This window comes from Rhinopithecus roxellana, chromosome 14 (assembly GCF_007565055.1).
Source record: "Rhinopithecus roxellana isolate Shanxi Qingling chromosome 14, ASM756505v1, whole genome shotgun sequence".
NCBI lineage: Eukaryota > Metazoa > Chordata > Mammalia > Primates > Cercopithecidae > Rhinopithecus > Rhinopithecus roxellana.
Window position 1 is genome coordinate 105,002,267 of NC_044562.1, and position 15,317 is coordinate 105,017,583.

Here is a 15,317-nt window from a genome sequence, read left to right on the forward strand (position 1 = left end):
GATAGCTTATTTGGTTTTAGTACTGAATAATATTTCATTGTTTGGATGTGCCATCGTTTATCCATTCACTTATTGAAGGACATCTTGGTTGCCTCTAGGTTTTGGCAATTATGAATAAAGCTGCTATCCACATTCATGTGCAGGTTTTTGTGTATATGTAAATTTTTAACTCCTTTGGATAAATACCAAGGAGTTGTGATTGCTAGATGGTATGGTAAGAGTACATTTAGTTTTGGAAGAAGCTTCTAAACTGTCTTCCAAAGTGGCTGCCCCATTTTGCATTTGCACCAGCACTGAATGAGAGTTCTTTTTGCTCCACATCTTCGCCAACATGTGATCTTGTCAGCGTTTTTGGATTCTGGTATCTAATAGGTATGTAGTGGTATTTCATTTTTGTTTTAATATACAATTCAGCAATTACATATGATGTTGAGCATCTTTTCATCTGTTTATTTGCCATTATATAACTTCTTTGATGAGGTGTGTATTCAGATCATCTGCCCATTTTTTTTTAACTGGGTCATTTGTTTTCATGTTGTTGAGTTTAGACTTGATTTTATAGAACTCTTTTGCTGATGACATGAGGCTTAAACAAGCACCCTTGCTTGACCCTGGCTGGTGTTGTCCAGAGGCCCTCATGAGTGAAGTACAATTGCACAGTTTATGCATACATTGTAGCAAGCATAGCTTAAAGACTCTTCATCCAGGAGCTGGTAACAGAGAAAAGCTGTCGAAGAGACATAGTCCACTGAAGAGTCTTTGAAAAGGAGGATTCTGGCCAGTAGGTCCAAAGGAGAAGGCTGGCAAACGCCACCTTAACCAAGTGATCCAAGTTGTCTCATCAGTGATGAGACACCGACATCTTGTCCTTCTCGAGCAGGTACATCACTTCTGGGGTACTCTTGCCAAAAAAGCGCAACCTGAATCCAATCAGGAGGAAACGTCAGACAAAATGAAACTGAGGGACATTCTACAAAACGACTGGCCAGTACTTTTTAAATGTGGTTTGATCGTGAAAGAAAAAGAATGACAGAGAACTGTCCTAGATTAAAGGGAGACTAAGGAGTCACGACATCTCAATGCAATGTATGATCCTGGATTGAATCCCAGAACAGAAAAGGATCCTTAGCGGGGAATTAATGAGATGCGGTAAGTGCTGTAGATTAGCTAATCGCATTATCCCAGTGCGAGTGTCCCGTGTTTGATCACTGCACTGGCGTTATATAAGATGTTAATATTTAGAGAAGCTGGCTGAAGGGTTACGGAAATCTCTTGTGCTGTTTTTGCAATATTTTCGAAAGTCCTAAGTTATTTCAGTTCAAATTAAAAGTTTAAAAAACAAAAATTAGAAGCTCCAGAAGGCCGCGCGCCAGCCGCTCCTGCGGGACGGAGCACACAGGTCCTCCTAGTGGGAGCCCCCAGTGCCGTTCACGCTCCGCCCGGCGGGCATTGAACCACACCCGAGAAGCGCCGCCCCCGCTCCCGCCTCGCCCCGCCCCGTCCGCTCCGCTCCGCTCCGGCTGCGCCACCGCTGACGCCCCCCGGCACCCGCCGTCATGCCCCTGGCCGCGCCGCCCGCGCTCCTGCTGCCGCTGCTGGGGCTCGCCGCTGCTGCCGTCGCGGGTAAGCCCGTAAGCCGTCCCTCGCCGGGACCGCGCGCGACCGCCTTCGCCCCCTTCCCAACGCACACTCTTCGTCCTCGCGCACCCGAGGGCGGCCCGCAGACGCAGCGCCTGGCCGGGCATCCCGCCCTTCCCTGCACGACCATCCCCCGTGGGTCCTGGCTCCGGGTCACCTCTCACCCGCCTGCCCTCGGGGAGGGGAGGTGGCCGAGAATACGGGAGGGCCCTGTCTTCCTTGGAGTCCACATCCTCAGCGCAGACCCCACTCTGCGGGGAGGGAACCCCCAAATTAGGCCGATTGGCCGGAGAGCTGAGGGACTTGGAGTTGCACGACGGGCGCCGTTTCAGGGCCGTTTCTGGCTGAAATGAGAAGCGGGGACATTGGCGGCGATTTCCCCAGCTGGTGCGCGGCCGGGGTAGGGTTGCTGGGATGGGGGTGGGGGCCGGAGGAAGCAGGCCCTCTTTTGCAAGCAGCGCTGTTTGTCTAGTTGGTTGGTGTTCAAGTTGTTGAAACAGGAAAACAGTTCAGCCAAATAACCCCTGGATGGAAGAGGAACGGGAACAGGCCAAGCTTGGATTTCACTGAAATCAAGGGGTTTTAAAGTTCTAGTCTGCTGTTGTGCAAGTGACATCTGAAAAATCACACACGTGACCACTCACTTACAAAATGACTTGTGAGGAAAATGCACAATTCTATTGACTGTGGTTTTTTTTAAAAAAAATTTCCATACATGCATGTCAAAAATATGTGGATGGGGAGACTGGAGAAGAGAGACTTCCAAAAACACCACTGACTGAACAATTCCAGGAATTAAAGAGCAAAATAAACAAGAACTAAATTAGTACTTGTGTGGGCTTAAATAAAGTGCAAGAGATTTAAATAAAATGCAAGAGATTCCCCCCCAACCCCGGCCCCGAATTTCACTGCCTTTTTATAATAAGTGCCTGCTCGAAGTCTGCTGACAGGAATATTTCAGTGGACAGCTCAGAACTTGCATAGAAACCCAAGGTTCCTTTCTTGAAAGCTTTTGTGGACCAGCATTTATGACTGGTTATGCCACTTGCTGCCTGTCAAAGGGGCAGAAACAAGATGTGCCCATGTTCACACTGTTCAGACTGGGAACATTAATTTTGTCTAAGACAAAGCTGGGCTGTCTCTGAACCCTTCTTCTGCACACCCTCATTTTGCAAGCCAGTAACATCTCAACTCTCATGTAAACCACCCTCTGCGAGGCTGTGCATTTGTACTTTAGGCTAGTCGAATTTTCTTGTCAGATTTTTCTTTCTTGTCAGACTTTTAAAGAAAATCAGTTTCTAGATTTTGGTATGTCTCTTCTTCAGTGAAGCTGTTTTGACCAGCAATAGAGGGCACATTTCCCTTTGGAAATTTTTGTGCATTTCCTTTGATAAGTCCACTGTGGATCAATAGGCTTTTCAAGAGCTTTAGAAAAGTACATGATGAATAAATTAATGTTGTTAATTAATCAGCTCCTCTCAGTCAGGAAGCTTTAAGGATTAATTTAGAAATGAATGTGAGCTTTGACCTAGCTAGTTAACCAACTTATCTGCACTTCAGTAAAAGAGAGATAATACTTACCTCATGGGGCTGTTGGGAGCATTAAGTGGAAACTTCACGTCTGGTCCCTGTTACAGGTGTGGTTCATCTTGGTTTCCTTCCCTTTATTCTCTTCATACAAAATGAAGGGTAATTGTTGCAACCAGAAAACATATGAATACCACCTTATGTGTATTGGATGTTTATGGTTACTGAGCACATTCATATATATGCTAATGTTTTAGGGCTGAAAAACTAAGTGTGTTTTTCATAATACTAAACAAATCTCCCATCCAAGCAAGATCAGGGGTCATATTTGGCTTAGAACTAAGTCAAGAAAGAGTTTGTTGCTGAATACCAAGATCTTAATAGAAAAGCTCTTATGATGTTGCATAATAAATATGGGTATTGCATATAAATGTGATATTGAAATGGAAATCATTGTTATTTTCTGTCATTCTGGAGGTTATTAGTGAAGTGATCTTATGTTGTTCTTTGCTACTATTTTGAAAATCACAGTGGACAAAACATTCTTTAAATTCCTGAGTGAAAATCTATGGCATCCCTTTAAAAAGTTTTTCCGTAAGGGTGCTTAAGCACGTAATAGATGATCAGTATGTGTTTATTGGTCAGTGGTTTCCTATGCCTGGCATGAGATAAGTGAACAAGCATGTTCTGAGTAAGTCCCTCATTCCATGATCATCATGTGGATCAGAATCTCGGGATTTTGAATTGCCATGTCCTACAAGCCTTAGATGAGGTGCCTCTGCCTTCTTCCCTGATGTCATCTCTTACCACCCTTCCTGTCATTCACTCTGTGTATCCATGGAGTAAACAGTATCTGGGTACTCCAACACCACTGGTCCTTCTGTGCACACCACCTTCCCGCAGTCCTTGGCATGGCTGCCCCTACCTCCACCATTCAGATCTCTGTTCATATGTCACCTTCTCCAAAGCCTCGCTGAACACCCACATTCTCCATCACATCTCCATGTTTTATCTTTTCCAAGCCTTTCTGAATGCATCGTGTTTATTCATCTGTCTTGCTTGTTGCTTCTCTTACCAGAGGGAAGCTCCATAATAACAGAGATTTTACCATCTTGAGGATTTTTGTTTTGTTTGATTTGTGTCCCTGCACTTTATTCTAAGTTATAATAAAAGGATGAAAAATTTAGGTGAGTTATTTAAAAAGTAGGTGGGATAAGTGGATTGCAATTTTTTTCAAATTCTGTTACCTCTGCTATGCACTCATTTCATAGATTGAATTCAAAGCCTTAAATCACCTTAATCTATTGATGCCACCTTTTCTTTCTTTCTTTTTTTTTTTTTCCGAGATGGAGTCTCACTCTGTCACCCAGGCTGGAGTGCAGTGGTACAATCTCGGCTCACTGCAACCACTACCTCCTGGGTTCAAGCAATTCTCCTGCCTCAGCCTCCCGAGTAGCTGGGATTACAGGCATGTGCCACCACGCCTGGCTAATTTTTGTATTTTTAGTAGAGATGGGGTTTCACCATGTTGGCCAGGTTGGTCTCAAACTCCTGACCTCGTGATCTGCCCACTTCAGCCTCCCAAAGTGCTGGGATTACAGGGGTGAGCCACCGTGCCCGGCCTGATGCCACCTTTTCCGACTCTTGTGTATGACACAGTTATGTTTCAGGAGAAATTATCTCAGATTAAATATTAGAGGATTTTAAAATAAATTTTGCAATGTTAATGTTTATTTTTCTTCCAATGAAAAAGTGAAATTACAATTAGGTATTATTTAAGGACTTATTTTACTGTTGAGAATCTTGTAACAATTTGCTTATGTGTCGAAAACTAGTTTTGCAGCAAAGTTACTTTCCGTAATTTTTATTGTGCATATCAAGTATTTCATTCCTTTTGTGGGTTAATTTTTGTTTGTTTGTTTTTATTTTTTTGAGACAGGGTCTCACTCGGTCACCCAGGCTAGAATGCAGTAGTGCAGTCATGGCTCACTACAGCCTTGACCTCCTGGGCTCAAGTGATCCTCCCACCTCAGCCCCCTGAGTAGCTGGGACTACAGGTGCATGCCACCATGCCCTGCTAATTTTTTTTTTTTTTTTTTTGTAGAGGTGGGGTCTCACTTTGTTGTCCAGACTAGTCCCGAACTCCTGAGCTCAAGTGATCCTCCTACCTCAGCCTTCCAAAGCTCTGGGATTACAGGTGTGAACTGCAACGCCTGGCCTATTTTAGATTTTGAGGGCAAATCTTGAGACCAAATCTTTAAAAAAATAGACCAGTGATGCCCAAAGAGAAAGGTACAGATTAACAATGGCACACCCCTTCTATGAAAAAATATTATTCATAGCCCTTCTGAAGAGGGAAGTGATGGGAGAATATGGAGATGCATATCTTGAAAGCTAGATTGGGAAGAGTGATACGGAGAGGGGATGGGGTGTCAGAGTGCCTCGGTTTCCTTGGGATTCAGAGAGATCTTGCAGCTCAGAGTACAGCCACAGAATCTCTGGATTAGTCAGGGACTTGGAACAGCCACTCCCTCCTCCATGCATTATAAATGTAATGAATAGCCCTTCTTCTTCATCTGTCTCTGCCACAGTTGCCCTTGCAGAAGTTATGTGACTACAACTCATATCTTAATGGGAGAGGAGTAAAGGTCTTACTATTGACAATGAAAATAAAAAAGAAGTCTTTGCCATTTCCTTCATTAACGTTTAGAACAAGTATGTCCCAAGAATCACTTCCTCATGCCGTGCCTGTTTTTTTTTTTTGTTTTTGTTTTTGTTTAAAAAAAAAAAAAAAGAGACAGAGAACTTATAAAGGAACAGACAGTTCTATTAGATTTGACTGGTAATGCAAAGTATTCCTGTGGATATGATACTATCTTCTATTAGCACATGATAATTTTAGGCAGAGGATCTATATAGAAACTTTTGGAGTTGTGCTAAGTACAACTTCTAAAATATTCATGAGGCTCCTAAATTTCTATACATATTAAAGAATTATAAAATTATAAAATCCCTAAGAGTCATTTAAGTGCATTATTAATAACAACCTATCATTCAGGACTGCTGTGAAGAAATAAGAGTCATAGAAAGGACCTTTGCAGAGAGCTTAGTGGGCAGGTTTTTAATTATATTAGGACTATAGCAAACATACTTAGCGTTGATGACTTCGTTTAGCCTTTTGCTCATGAGGTGCATGAACGTCAACAACTCTCCTCAGAGGAGTTGTCCAGCCTCTATTTGAGCCCTGTTCTTCTCAAAGTAAAAATATATCTTTTGAGTAGTGCTTAAAACTTGTTTCTGGGGCACACAGTCTGATCTATAGCATGAGAAAAGGGGTTCCATGTTGAATTAACTGGAGTTACTGCTAAGGCTGAAATGAGCCTAAGGAGAAGACAGTTGAAAGTTTTGGGGAAGTGAGTCAACAGTCTGTTTTCTCTTTTTCTATACACATCCTGTTAAAAAAGTTTTTTTTTGTCTTGTTACATGCAGATGCTCCTCGACTTAGAATGGGGCTATATCCCAATAAACTTGTAAAGTAAAAAAATCGTAAGTCGTCCATCATTAAGTTCAGGACCATTTCTGTATTACTAACTTAGTTATTCATCAGTGGTCTTTGAGTAGCTCGTTATCATTATCATCATCATACTCATTCCCATACTGTGCAAACCCAGTAGCTTTGTGTTTGCTACTCCCTCTGTTTGCCTGAAATATCCATGTGACTTTTTCCCTCCTATCTTTTCAGACACACACACACACACACACACACACGGAGAGAGAGAGAGAGAGAGAGAGACAGAGAGAGAGAGAGAGAGAGACAGTTGGTTCTCTGTTTCTCTGGAGAACCCTAATACAATAACCAATAGGATAGTGTGGAAATGAGACAGTGTGACAATCAAGGCTGGATTATATGAAGCATTGCATGTCCACCTTTGCCCTCCTTTGAATCACTCACTCTGGGAGAAGCTACCTGCCATGTCATAAGGACCCTTAAGCACCCCTGTGTAGAAGTCCACGTGGTGAGGAACTGTGGTGTCCTGCCCACAGCCAGCACCAGCTCACCACCCATATGAGTGAGCCTTCTTGAAGCTGACCTACTAGCTCCAGTTCAGTGTTTAGATGGCTGCAGCCCTAGCCAGCATCTTCACTGTAACTTCATAGAGACCCCAAGCCAGAATCACCCAGACAAGCAACTGCTTCTGAATTCCTGACCCAGAGAAACTATGTATAATAAGTGTTTCTTGTTTTAAGCTGCTCATTTTTTACATAGCAATAGACCACAATACACCATCTAACATTATTTTACATATTTGTCTTCCTTTCGCGTATCTGCCTCAACTAGAACATAAATTTCCAGGAGGACAGGAATTTTTTTCCTTTTTGTTCACTGTGGAATCCCAAGCACCTAGCACAATTTTTTAACAGCAACCCCCTCACATAGGTACTGTTATTCCCATTATACAGATAAGGAAACCGGGACACAGTAAGGTTAAATAACATGTCCAAGACTGTGTAGTCAGAGTCAGACTTTTCTCCACAACCTAATGGGCTTAACCAGAGTCCTGTATTGACCCACTTCTATGCACCCCTTCCAGTGTTATGTTCAAGGCAGAAGGATAGTTATTATTGAGAGTACAATTAGATCTCAGACATGGTCTTTGCTGTCGTGGAGTTAAAAATCATTTGGGAAAACAGGATGCATATCACATAGCCGCTATATAAAGCAGGATCTAATGAGTGCTATGTAAACGTGTATAGGCCGTCAGAGGGTAACACATTTCCTTTTCCAAAGAAGAATGACTACCCATAGTTCTTATGATTTGTGCCATATTATTTTCAAAACCCTAGCCACAACTAATTGGAATAAGGATAATTTCCTTAATCAAAAGCTGACTAGGCTAGGCATCAGCCCAATACGGGGCCTAGTATATGAACGCTAAGCCTATTTGACTGTTGAGATAGTATCCTCAGTTTTCTTATTGGCCACGTATCTGTACAATAAAGCTATCATCTTGTAGCCTGAGCATGTCTTTAGTCCTTGTTGCCAGAAAAGGCCTCTCATGCATAATGCAGTTTAAAAGTCCTACAGATGTTCAGAGGAGTCATAGGTTAGAGGAAGAAAAGGCTGAGACACTTCATGGAGAATTGACACGAGCTGCCGCTGAAATAAGCATATACCTTAATCAGTGTTTTAGAGATCATATCTTCGAATCGTTTTAATTTATAAAGTATAAGAACTACATGTTTTCACAGCATGCCAGCAGCAAAAGATAAAAAAAAAAAAGAACTATAAGTGCTTGACTTGGGTGTTGATTATATTTTTGTGGACTTATTAGACATATTTTATTTTATATAAATGTTATTTCAAAAATTAATTCATTTTTGTATATTGTTATTTGTTGTAAGTAGAAAACAGTATCTGTAGTTTTGACTAGAAATAATACAAAAGTGCATTTCTGAACCTGTGGTTCAATAATTGCCAATGATTTATAAAAGCGTTTCAGATGTCATTCAGTGTGGTAATGCAGTCTGCTTCCATTTCACTTTTTTAAAAATCCATAAGGTAAAAGAAAAAGAGCAATAAAAGGAACCAGAAGAAAGTAAAAGAGGGAAAAAAGAAGAGAAAGAGTAATCAAAGTTTGTAGTTTAGAGCCTCTGCCCTTTTGACTTTCAGTTTGAGTTTTATTCTGGAAATGACTGCTGTGTCCTCTCTGTCATGTCTCAGGCAGCAGAGAGGGGAAGGAGGGAAGAAATCTGCCTTTACATCCTAGTTCACTCATTCAATGAATATTTATGGAGACCTTACTAGGTACCTGTAACTGTGCTTTTTTTTATTTTTATTTTTTTTTTTATTTTTTTTTTTGAGATGGAGTCTCGCTCTGTCGCCCAGGTTGGAGTTGCAGTGGCCGGATCTCAGCTCACTGCAAGCTCCGCCTCCCGGGTTCACGCCATTCTCCTGGCTCAGCCTCCCGAGTAGCTGGGACTACAGGCGCCCGCCACCTCGCCCGGCTAGTTTTTTGTATTTTTTGGTAGAGACGGGGTTTCACCGTGTTCGCCAGGGTGGTCTCGATCTCCTGACCTCGGAATCCACCCGTCGCGGCCTCCCAAAGTGCTGGGATTACAGGCTTGAGCCACCGCGCCCGGCCCACTGTGCTTTTTATCATACACCCTTTGCCTGGATTCTAAGCATTATACCTGACACACAGAAGTTGCTCAGCAAATGTCTGATACGGATGATGGGTAGATAGGTGACCAATTGTTGATAACTTGTTGAAAAGTATAAAAGATGGAATTTTGCATCTCACTATCATGGAGTAGAAGACTAATACTCCCATTAAGAACAACTAGAAAATCTAGATTAAATTCCTGGAAGTGGATTTGAAGGAGTAAGAGTTTCTCTGAATAAAGACCAGATTTTCAAAGAAGGTGGCAGAAATGTGCAATGAACCTGAGATGGCTGAATGCTATTTCTCAGGGAAAGGATCTACCTGCTCCATATACAGACTTTCAACCAAGTGTCTTGTTTTCAGACCTTCCTCCTACAAAGCTGTCTGGCTTCTCCAATTCCTGACTCTATTCTGGACTTCTTTGCTTTGTAAATGTTGGTATCATGTAATTTTATAGCCAGATTGTTTTAATGTTTCATAATGAACATTTTCCCAAAGCAAAGTGTTTGTTGCAAAACAACGGTATCTTTAAGCCAGCATTGTGGGAGAGTTCTAGATTCCTGCCAGAGTTAAACCCAAGGTAGTCATATGTGTAATTCAAGTGCTTATAAAACAGCTGGAAGGAAAAAATAACTTGGATATAAAATAAATTTAGGTGGGTCACAGTGGTTCTAGAGCCTGGGCTTAAAAATGCACATCTTTATAATAAACAAAAAGAGACCAAGATAGAGGTGAAGGAGATGTCCCTTTAGAGCAGTAGAGGAAGAGGTATGGTTCTATTTCACCTTAAAGAATCTACTTTGATGAGGTGTTAAATTAAGGACATTCATAAGAACATTAGTCTCGTTTTCCTGTGCAATATGAAAACTTGTGTGAATATTTATAAGCTAGCAACTTGTTTTTCTCTTCTGTTCTTGGAGGTATAATTTGAACAACAGGGCCTTGTAAAAGTCTTAAGACTTTTGAAATTGTTAAATACTGCAAAGATAACCTTCAAAGAGAAGTGTGTAATCCTGATTGGCTGTCTTCTAGATAGTTTGTTGCCTTGAATTCCTAAACAATCTAAAAACTTGTATCTTTGCTCTATAAAGTCAGAAGAGAATCATTGGCACATTTCTCTTTTTTTGTATGTATAATGGAGAGAAAGAAATTCCTTTTACACTGGTTGATTTCTTATTTTAATAAAGATTTAACAAAGAAAATTGCCTTTGTGTGTATGTGAAAATTTAATATCTAATATCCTTATCTTTGGGAATTCATGTAATTCTTTTTCTCAAGTTATTTAACAGTGTTCTTCTTTTTTCTACATAGACTGTCCTTCATCTACTTGGATTCAGTTCCAAGACAGTTGCTACATTTTTCTCCAAGAAGCCATCAAAGTAGAAAGCATAGAGGATGTCAGAAATCAGTGTACTGACCATGGTAAAAGGCTTATTCTTTTCTGTTTGTTTTTTCACAAATTAGTAAACAGTGTTCATTAATTTCTTTAAAAACTGATTTTGTCACATATGACTTTTAACTGGGTCCTGAGATTTAATGTACAACTTTTATTTGACAACACACAAGCTACAGGCAGTGGAATTGGGTATATATTTAATCCTGGAGTTGGAAGACAGTTGTTGGACAATATGGTCCAAAGCAGGGTCTATTTAACATGCATATCCTGTGCCAGGCACTGTGCTTAAGCACACCATATACTTTACCTGGCTTTAATTATCATAACAAACCTATCAAGTGGTGTATTATCATCATTTTATTGAGAGATGAAATTAACTTCAGTTATTTGTTCAAGGTAACACAGGAAATAATTGACAAAGCCAGGATTTTAACCCAGGTCTGTTGGATTTTAGGCTTAGAGTTCTTAATCACTTAGTTATTCTCCTGGAAAGTGCTGAAGTCAGATTACATAGGACCATGAAGTAAGACTGTAGTAAAAAAGAGTTTATCAAGGAAAAATTATAAAAAGGCTATTTGCTAGAGCATACACTCAGTGTTCTCTAGGAAATAGATTTGTAACTTCACATTGTAAAATATTTGAAATAAAAATGTCTTTTTTTTTTTTTTTTTTTTTTTTTTTGAGACAGGATCTTGCTCTGTCACCCAGGCTTGAGTGCAGTGGCATGATCACAGCTCACTACAGCCTTGAACTCCTGGGTTCAGTGATCCTCCCATGTCAGCCCTCTGAATAGACAGGACTACAGATGTGCGCTAGCTATTTTGTTTGTTTGTTTGTAGAGACGGGGTTTCACTATATTACCCAGGCTGGTCTGAAACTCTTGGCCTCAAGTGATCCTCTCACCTTGGCCTTCCAAGGTGCTGGGATTATAAGTGTGAGCCACTGCATCCAGCCAAAAAGTGTCATTTTTTTAAAGACTGTGCTTGGAGGCTATTTATATATTTGGCTATTGGGCCCAATTGAGCCTCTAATTATTGTGACACGTTTTTTTTTTTTTTTTTTGAGATGGAGTTTCACTCTTGTTGCCCAAGCTAGAGTGCAGTGGTGTGATCTCAACTCACTGCAACCTCTGCCTCCTGGGTCCAAGCGATTCTCCTGCCTCAGCCTCCGGAGTAGCTGAGATTACAGGGGTGCACCACCATGCCTGGCTAATTTTTTGTATTTTTAGTAGAAACAAGGTTTCACCATGTTAGCCAGGCTGGTGTCGAACTCCTGAGGTCAGGCAATCCACCTGCCTTGGCCTCCCAAAGTGCTGGGATTACAGGCGTGAGCCACCATGCCCAGCCTAAAGGTGCTTTTTATTACTGTTATATTCTTCAACGATAACATTTGGAAGAATGTTTCAAACTGTATTAGGGATACCTTAATCAAAATCATATACATTTATTATAGAAGGAATAAATGTAAACACTGAAATTATTAATCTTATTAAAGTGCCACATAGTCCTAAATACATATATGATGCTTCCCTTTGAGAAAGTCTTACATGAACATTGGCTCTGTGAAAACAAGACGAAATTTCCAACATGCCAATATGGTTTTATTTCAAGGCAGCTGAAATAAAATAATAGCAATTCTGCTGGTCTTAGAATATTTTTAAATCAAGTTTTCCCTTGCAACTATTTTCTTTCTTTCCTTCCTTTTCCTTTTTTTTTTTGAGACGGAGTCTCGCTCTGTCGCCCAGGCTGGAGTGCAGTGGCCGGATCTCAGCTCACTGCAAGCTCCGCCTCCTGGGTTTACGCCATTCTCCTGCCTCAGCCTCCCGAGTAGCTGGGACTACAGGCACCCGCCACCTCGCCCGGCTGGTTTTTTGTATTTTTTAGTAGAGACGGGGTTTCACCGTGTTAGCCAGGATGGTCTCGATCTCCTGACCTCGTGATCCGCCCGTCTCAGCCTCCCAAAGTGCTGGGATTACAGGCTTGAGCCACCGCGCCCGGCCTCCTTTTCCTTTTTCTTTTCTTTCGTCTTTCTCTTTTCTTTCTTTTTCCCTCCCTCCCTCCCTCCCTTTCTTCCTTCCTTCCTTTTTCTTTCTTTTCTTTTTCTTCTCTCTCTCTCTTTTTGTTCATTCTTTCTTTGCTTTTTACATATATATATATATTTTTTTTAATGGATTCTCAGTCTGTTGCTCAGGCTGGAGTGCAGTGGTGTGATCTCAGCTCATTGCAACCTCTACCTCCTGGGTTCAAGCAATTCTCCTGCCTCAGCCTCCTGAGGAGCTGGGATTACAGACACGTGCCACCAGACCCAGCTAATTTTTTTTTTTAAGTATTTTTTTGGTAGAGACAGGATTTCGTCATGTTGGCCAGGCTGGTCTCGAAGTCCTGACCTCAGGTGATCCACCCGCCTCAGCCTCCCAAAGTGCTGGGATTACAGGCATGAGCCACCGCGCCCAGCCCTTACAACTGTTTTCTATCCCTTAAATTATATTAGGTATACTGAGACATAAACGTAATTTCAATGACATAAATCATATTCGAGGCTGAGAGCCAAGACATGTCCCTGTAACCTTATTAGCTTGTATGAACCATAAGATCAAAGTTCATTGTCCAGCTCTAATATATATAGAAAGTTAAGCAACTATTTATTATTTTTATATACCTAGTGATTTTCACTGATTCTAGAATATGCTGACTTTTTTCTCTTTAAAATAATTTCAGGAGCAGACATGATAAGCATACATAATGAAGAAGAAAATGCTTTTATATTGGATACTTGGAAAAAGCAATGGAAAGGCTCAGATGATATCCTACTAGGCATGTTTTATGACACAGATGGTAAGTGATATTTACCTCGTGGGACGTGACTTTGTTCTTTTTTAATGTTGTAAAACTGATGGCTCTTCAATTCTCTAGTTCAAGTTGATGATTCCTGTGGCCTCCAGGTGTTACATTTTCAGCGTGCGGCTATGATCGTACCACAGCTTAGCTCTGTGAGTTGCATAGCTGCATAGCTCAATGAGTTACACAGATGAAAGCCACAGTTGATTCTTGTCTGGATTAAAATGTGGCTCTAAGGCTCAGTATTTTTGTAATATAGCATGATCATAAAAATTAGTATTAGCATCTGCAACTAATAGGCTAAGGATAGACTAAATTATCACGGTTCTATTATATAAATGTATTTATCATTACTGTAGACAAATATAAAGTACGTATGTAAACATTTTCAAGTGAAATGAAATTACTAAGGTTACTACTAACATTTAACTATTTTTCTTGACTTTTCCCATGAGAATATTATACATGTATATATTTTTGCAAAAACTGGATCATCTTCAGAAACCTCTTAAATCGATAGCTTTTGATGATTTGGCTGTACACAGGATATATTCTTCCTTCTAATTTTAATCCTACAACCAGAAGTTTAGACCAGACATACCTTAGTAACTTTCCACCTTTAATCCTACACCCTTTTCGACTTAACACCTTTTAAAACTGTCATAATGTTGAAAATATTCCTTAATTGACAGATGCGAGTTTCAAGTGGTTTGATAATTCAAATATGACATTTGATAAGTGGACAGACCAAGATGATGGGGAGGATTTAATTGACACCTGTGCTTTTCTGCACATCAAGACAGGTGAATGGAAAAAAGGAAATTGTGAAGTTTCTTTTGTGGAAGGAACACTATGCAAAACAGCTAGTAAGTATGACTGAAGGTGTTTTTCCATTCTAGGAGGGGCAGGGAAAGTAGGGCTGGTTTTAAAATAATTTTGAGATAAGTATGCCTCAATAAATAAGATAAGGCTAGGCACAGTGGCTCACACCTGCAATCCCAGCACTCTGGTAGACTGAGGCGGTAGACTGCTTGAGCGCAGGAGTTCAAGACCAGCTTGAGCAACATGGCGAAAACTCGTCTCTACAAAAAATACAAAAATCAACTGGACATGGTGGTGTGCACCTGTGGTCCCAAATACATGGGAGGCTGAGGTGGGTGGATCAATTGAGCCTGGGAGGTTGAGGCTGCAGTAAGCGGTGAATAAGTCATTGTACTCCAGCCGGGGCAAAGAGCAATACTCTGTCTCAAAAAAAAAAAAAAAAAAAAAAATAGGGAATAAGACTTCAGAATGTATTAATAGGATGGTTTGCTTTTAAGTCTCTTGGAACTCAAATTATAATTCTCTTACATTTAGGAGGTAAGGCCAGATCACATGAAATAGGCATACTTTTATTCTATCTGCTTAGTGTTTGCAAGAGGTCAAAAATTTCTTGTTTTTTTAAAGGAATTATTATAATCTCTTTGCATGTGATTTGAGTGAGCAGAAGTGGTGAAGAATAATCATGTATAATTCCAGAATTCTTGTGTTACTTTACAGGGAATTCGATTCTCCATAAGAACATCCTTTGTTTAGGCAAACAAAAACTACATCATAGTTTATAATTTATTTGGAATTAAAATGTTTTCTTCTGACCCATCAGAAGTTGTTTTTTTTTTTTTTTTTTTTTTTGAGACGGAGTATCTCTCTGTCGCCCAGGCTGGAGTGCGGTGGCGCAATTTTGGCTCACTGCAACCTCTGCCTCCCGGCTTCAAG

At 40.7% G+C, this 15,317-nt stretch overlaps 1 protein-coding gene across 3 annotated transcripts in view; it reads left to right on the forward strand.

The window, feature by feature from the left end:
* The first annotated feature begins 1,479 nt into the window (after window positions 1-1,479).
* The window catches only part of CD302 (CD302 molecule), a 41,748-nt gene continuing 27,910 nt past the window's right edge, over window positions 1,480-15,317 (forward strand). For all 3 annotated transcript variants that reach the window (XM_030916303.1, XM_030916302.1, XM_030916304.1), the window contains exons 1-4: window positions 1,480-1,623; window positions 10,641-10,751; window positions 13,443-13,559; window positions 14,255-14,428. In XM_030916303.1, coding sequence (XP_030772163.1) covers window positions 1,557-1,623; window positions 10,641-10,751; window positions 13,443-13,559; window positions 14,255-14,428 — 469 coding nt within the window. In that variant the 5' untranslated portion in view covers window positions 1,480-1,556. The remainder of the gene's footprint in view (window positions 1,624-10,640; window positions 10,752-13,442; window positions 13,560-14,254; window positions 14,429-15,317) is intronic.